The sequence below is a fragment of the Cydia splendana genome, chromosome 7 (genome assembly GCF_910591565.1).
Source record: "Cydia splendana chromosome 7, ilCydSple1.2, whole genome shotgun sequence".
Lineage (NCBI taxonomy): Eukaryota > Metazoa > Arthropoda > Insecta > Lepidoptera > Tortricidae > Cydia > Cydia splendana.
The window spans coordinates 6935848-6941847 of record NC_085966.1 but is presented as its reverse complement, the minus strand read 5'-3'; the positions used below and the strand labels follow the sequence as shown (position 1 = coordinate 6941847).

Below are 6000 nucleotides of genomic sequence, written 5' to 3'. Positions count from 1 at the left end.
ATAGGTAGGTAGGTACTTACTTCTTACATTTCATTAAGTTTTTGAAAGGATTAACACTTTACGTGTTAGCTTTGGCTCTGTGACCACCTTTGAGAGCCAAGAGGTACGTACCTACCTATAATATTGTGAGTCTCGAACTTAACGTTTTCCCGGGAATAATCATGACTCAGTTGCGGAATTTTTAAGCGTCCTGATACCGATCATGATTAATTAAGTCAGCGGGCTTTGCTTCAAAAACAGTTAACGCAGCATGTATGTTTTTATTACTGAAAACTGAAACTGAAACTTTTTCTCCAATATGTTCGGAAATGTTCGTTATCATTGTAGGTACTGGTCTCTAGCGAACGGGATTCTTGCCTCCGATTTTTAATGACCCATGGGTCCAACAATGTGAAAAAAAAACGTGAATCATAAAGCCGACCACTGACTAACAGGCCGCCGGACGATATCGGCCTGTCAGTTAGAACAAAAATTTTACAGTTCCGAATTTCCGAACAACTGACCGGCCGATATCGTCCGGCGGACTGTTAGTCAGTGGTCGGCTTAATAAAGACTTTCAATAAAAATTATAGGTATAGGTATTATAGGTAGGTAGCGAACATGATTGCCGTTTTTGACATATGTTAGATAATTCAGATTTTCAAATTTTGCGATACGAGTTTTTTCGGCCTCTGCAATAATTAACTATGAAAATCGACGGTCGTTGACTCGGCCTACTGATGTAAATTACGAGTATAATTGACTCCTAATACGTGTACCTACTGGTAGTTCGCATAAGTTAGGCATGTAGAAAACGAGTTTCAGTTGATATCGAATTCGCAAACTTTCTCGCGAACTGGTCGAGGACTGCCGGCTTAAGGCCATTTTCTAATCCAACCCAACATCCTAATCCTAACGCACATCTCACTTAAAGATTAGCGAATAGTATTTAAGTGAAATTGACTACTTAAACAAGTTTTTACTCTCAAAGTATACTATTAAAAACGGTGTAGGTTTGCTTTTCCGAGCTGCTGATAATTTAGCAGTTGCAGAGCAGTTATAGAGGGCCTACCGGCAACACGAAAATAAAAATTTCATTATCTGCCTCTCTATCGTTTCACTATGCAAGAGCGATAGAGAGGCAGATAACGAAATTTAGATTTTCGTGTTTCGCGGATTCGCGGAAGGGCCTCAGATGTGCTGCAAGTTGATTGTATTCTACCCACATACCTTAGCGAGCTATCCTGAGGGCCTACCGCGAACAACGTTCGACGTATTGCCTCCCTGTCGCACTTACGTACGAATTTACAAGTGCGACAAAGAGGCAACAAATCGAACATGAAACGCGGTAGACCCTCCTGTCTCGTAGGTTATTATTAATAATATCGATATATTTTATACCACAATTGGACCTTATCGAATAAAGTTATCGATACGAATATTAATAATCGCGTATTTTAACGTCAATGACTCGTCGATAAGCGATAATATATTTATTGGAAGTCCTTTTATATTATATTCATATCAAATTTGTACTCGTGGGTTACGTGTCGTTTTGTTGACTTGTAGGCTTGTTGACGGAAAAATGCATTTCACTTTGCTCATTCTTGTAAGTTTTTTTTGTTGATAATTTATGAATTTTTCAAAATCAATTTGCGTTAAAATTCCCCATTTCATAATTCAATATCGTCCACTATTTATCTTATATAATGCATAAGTTTGTATAGTAAATAGTAATGTAGAAATACAACAATTAAGTAAAATATAATATTTGTAGCCAGTGAAAATTAAGGTATCCTGACAAAGTTTTTCAATTATGTAGATGCTTGCATCATCAAGAGCTTTGCAGCACCATCGGCTTATCATCGATAATAGAATATTACCAGATTCAGGTAAGCCCTTACCATCTCATTCTTACACAGTATAATATAGGAACATCGATCGTTTCATAAATCGTTACAGACTAATCTAACCTGTCCAACGATACCCCACACTATGAGTTTGAAGCGAAAAATTACATCCCCACTTTACGTTTAGGGGAGTTACCATAAAAAAAATATGATTTTATTTTGTCGGATTGATTTATATATCCATGACAAATTGCAGCTTTCCGTCAAGGAGCAAAACCTCGGACAGATAGACAGACGGACATGATATAAGGATTAGTTAACTACGGAACCCTAAAAAGTACCTACATATTTAATTCCAACTGCAACACTCACACTTTTAAAGGCGTAATTGAAGTTAATTACAGAGTAAAGTCACTGTAGCATTTACAACATTAAGGCTATTGCCTTGATCGATTACCGATTTCCGTCTTAAAACAATATAGTTCATTGACCTGGAGCCCGATTCTGATCCTCATTTCTTATTCTGAGAGTTTTATGGATTTGATCTGGCCAGATCAAATGCATAACAGTTTCAGTACGGATGATGACGGTCGTTTTTGTTTACGTGACAGCGTGATAAAACGGTGTCTATCCCGTGGAGTTAAAAAGTGACAGTTATTTTATCACGTGGGTAAAGTGATCCATAATATGCCTGCAGAAAAAGAATTTAAAATCATAATCGGGCTCCTCTACGGATGTGATGGTCGTTCTTGTCTACGTGACAGCGTGATAAGGAAAATGTCTGTCACTTTTACTGGTATTAATAAGTGACAGTTATTTTATCACGTGAATAAAATCATCCTTCATACGCCAGTAGCCTTACTACGAGTTTGTGTTACCACTATAGTGGCATATTACTGTGAGCGAGATGTATAGAAAGTAAGTTAGGTACGCTGTACGCAGACGTTAATAGCGAATTGGCTACGTGCATGGTCTAATAAAACATGGTCTTCTATTCCCAGAGTGACACGGGCCTACGTCACAATAACATTGCCACTTTATTTCAACATAACATGTTACATGGGTACATTATACCTATGGTTAATAAGTTAAAATATTTCTTTATAATTTTATAATTTTCATTTATATGTATTTTATCTTAAATTTTACAATAACACGTCATTTTTAATTATTCGTTAGCAATATCTTCCGATTTACGAAAGAAATTTCAGACGTTCGGGTAAATTCTGTTTACATTACTGGCAACACAGGATAGCGCTGTCACATTTGACAATTCGGATCTAGATAACTTCATGCCCTGACCGTCATCCTTGTCGAACGCGTGTTAATTGTTATTTCCTTCTCGCTCAGTGTCAGCAGTCGCAGTGTTTTCCAAACTTTTCACGTCGTAAGCTTGGTAATTAATGTGTAACTGTGAATTAGTTTTTCAAACGTTTGTCTTGTATAGATAAATAAAGTTTAATTTAATACATTAGATTTGTTTTATTTTACTATGTTTCTACATGAATAACTTAAAATGAATGCCGTTAAAATAATTTTCACCGTTGGTTAAAATTCTCCCACATTTTAAAGTTTGAGAACCTGTAAACAGCATGATGACGTAGGCCCGTGTCAGTTAGGTCATACGCGAATCTCGGAATAGAGTACCAGGCGGAGTATATTATTATACCATGAGTAAAGCGATCGCAGCGCACAGGGTGGTAAATATTGGCACTAACCAAGGACAAACAAGGACTAGCGTCTTTAACATTTCGTACAAGTTATGTGCTTGAAATAGAATTAATAAAATTGCAAATGCCACGCAGAGCTACCTTGTTGGTCTGACTATCTCTTCTCTATAGGTACTAAAATGTCAAATTCGAATCTAGAACCAACGATGGTCCTGCCGAGTTTCGAACCGGAGATTCCCGAGCATTGTCAGAACCACAGCATTTGCGAGGAAGTACCGAACTATCCCCACGAGTACATCGAACACTTACTGCAAAACAATGCCACGGTAAGTTGACAGTTTAACCGAGGAGATTCAGAAGAATGTTTGTGACATACATCCAAGTTTTTTCTTATACAGAGTGTTTATTTACACTTTTTACACATACAATGGTTTTCCATCACATAAGGTTCCTTAGGTATAGGTACTTTCAGTGCAATATGGTCCTTTTTATTTGAAATTCCAACAGAAATTCCGATATAAAGGTCCTATTGCACATGAAGCGTAAGGACCTTCTCTGCTAGTTAGTCCGCCGAGAAACCTTCAATTAAAAGTAAGATAATTATATTTCCCGTGTCTGCAGGTGAGAAATGCATTGTTCTTGGTGACGGGTGGATTTGGCGACGCTAGAGGGTGCATGGCTAATAAAGATCCCATCAAAGTGGAAGTATGCCAATCCAAAATGAAAGTGAGTATTTCTTCCTGCATTTTCGCAAAAATCTGTTTCAACAAGTATTTCTGTCCTGTATTATTTTGTATTTCTTTCGAGTAGTTAAAATTTTGTTAAAGGCTGCCAATGCAATTTAGCACAACCCAAAAAGGTTCGCCACAAATACCTACTTATCTTTCCCTAATAACTTTGTAATAAATTATCATAATATTTCATTATTAGGTAGGTAAATATATATTTTTCATGAGCTCACTAAGCAGTACTTAAACAGGCAAAAGTAAACTGTTTTTAAATTTTAATATACCTAAAGACTTAACAAACATTGAATTTAAACTGTCTTGACTCATATTAAGCTATTTTTACTATTTTTAGTCACTCACGCGACATGTTTCGAAGAGCCTAGATCTCCATTTTCAAGCACTAAACAGTGCATGAGTTGATAATAGCGTTCACGATAGCCGCGCGCCATGTATCTTCCGAAACATGTCGCTCGAGTGACTAGAAACACGTAAGCTAAACCGTATAATTAGCTGAATACTTCACAAAAGTAACATTTTGACTTTTTTTAGTTGGTTGAAGCTAAGGCTGGTCGAGACGTGAGTGGCTGCTGGCATTTTCTAGTCGGCGCCCAACCGCTCTGCGAAGAGCTATGCGTGTAAGTATCGACTATACTTGTGTAATTTACTAGGTATTCATTAATTCGTTCAAAATTCATTCATTCAATTCATTCATTCATACATGCATTCATTCATTCATAATAATTTAATAGTCTCTAATAAAGGTGACATTCGGATTGTAACTGCAGCAGCGTTACTCTTGCGGAATTACTGATGCTGCGTTGACTTGGACGATATCACTCTCAATCACCTTGATAAAATGAGTGACGGATCGAACGTTCTAATCGCGCCAGCGATGTGACATGTGCCAATGCCAGTAACCCAATTTATCAAGGAAATTGACAGTGACATAGCCTGCGTTGACGCTGAAGCAGTAAAGTCTCGACACTAACACTGTACTAGTTTAGTTTTTTATTTACCTAATTTGCGTAGATTATACTAAGACTTTTGAAATCAAACTTATTTTACAGAGTGCCTGACAGCCCTTGCGCGCGACCCGTAAACAAGAATAGTCCCATCGAAGTTAACCAAGGCTACAGAGCTACATGCAAACAGAACTTAATTGATAAGCCAAAGGCAGCACTCGACAAAAATGGTGCTATTATCGTTTTGCAGCTCCCTATAAAAGGCGGTTGTTGCTGTCACGTCACACAAAAGTCACCGGTGTCTCATTCGTATTCATAAGTTAATATTAACTATTATAGTTTACAAGCGCAGGCGCTGTCAGGATATTTTTATGGATATGTAATCAAAGAGAATGTAACATAACATACAATGCAATAAGCGAATGGTCGGTTCAAAAGACGCACAAGATTTGCACTGAACTGTTAACATATTCATAAAAAATTGTGTGTGTATGTGTGTGTGTGTTAGCTCCGACGCACGACTGGGGTTAATAGGAACGTTTATAAACTCAGATCAAAACTCCGCAAACTGACAGTTGTTATTTGTTGACATTTAATGAATAAAGTGTTTCCATGCAGCCGTTGTTACGGAATGCCATACATTTTCATATCCCGGGCTTGTATTATGAAAATCGATTCTTAAGGAGTTAACTCCAATAAACTCCAAAATTCTGCACCTAGGTATCTAGCATGTCTAGTTAACTAAAAACTTAAAAAAATAAATTGTTTAGTCCATTATTAACTTTATCATCACGAACTACCGTCGAATTTC

At 37.2% G+C, this 6000-nt stretch overlaps 1 protein-coding gene across 1 annotated transcript; it reads left to right on the top strand.

The window, feature by feature from the left end:
• Positions 1-1807: 1807 nt before the first annotated feature.
• LOC134792473 (uncharacterized) lies at positions 1808-5570 on the top strand. The gene is made up of 5 exons (XM_063763755.1): positions 1808-1871; positions 3698-3825; positions 4121-4225; positions 4777-4862; positions 5295-5570. The coding sequence occupies exons 2-5, from the start codon at positions 3706-3708 to the stop codon at positions 5506-5508; spliced, it is 525 nt and encodes a 174-aa protein (XP_063619825.1). The 5' UTR covers positions 1808-1871; positions 3698-3705; the 3' UTR covers positions 5509-5570.
• Positions 5571-6000: the final 430 nt, after the last annotated feature.

Bases quoted from the DNA above. Each gene is read 5' to 3' on its own strand.
- LOC134792473 (XM_063763755.1), top strand. From the start codon at position 3,706: ATGGTCCTGCCGAGTTTCGAACCGGAGATTCCCGAGCATTGTCAGAAC. The intron at 3,826-4,120 runs GTAAGTTGACAG...CCGTGTCTGCAG, and splicing joins TACTGCAAAACAATGCCACG to GTGAGAAATGCATTGTTCTT. The intron at 4,226-4,776 runs GTGAGTATTTCT...GACTTTTTTTAG, and splicing joins TATGCCAATCCAAAATGAAA to TTGGTTGAAGCTAAGGCTGG.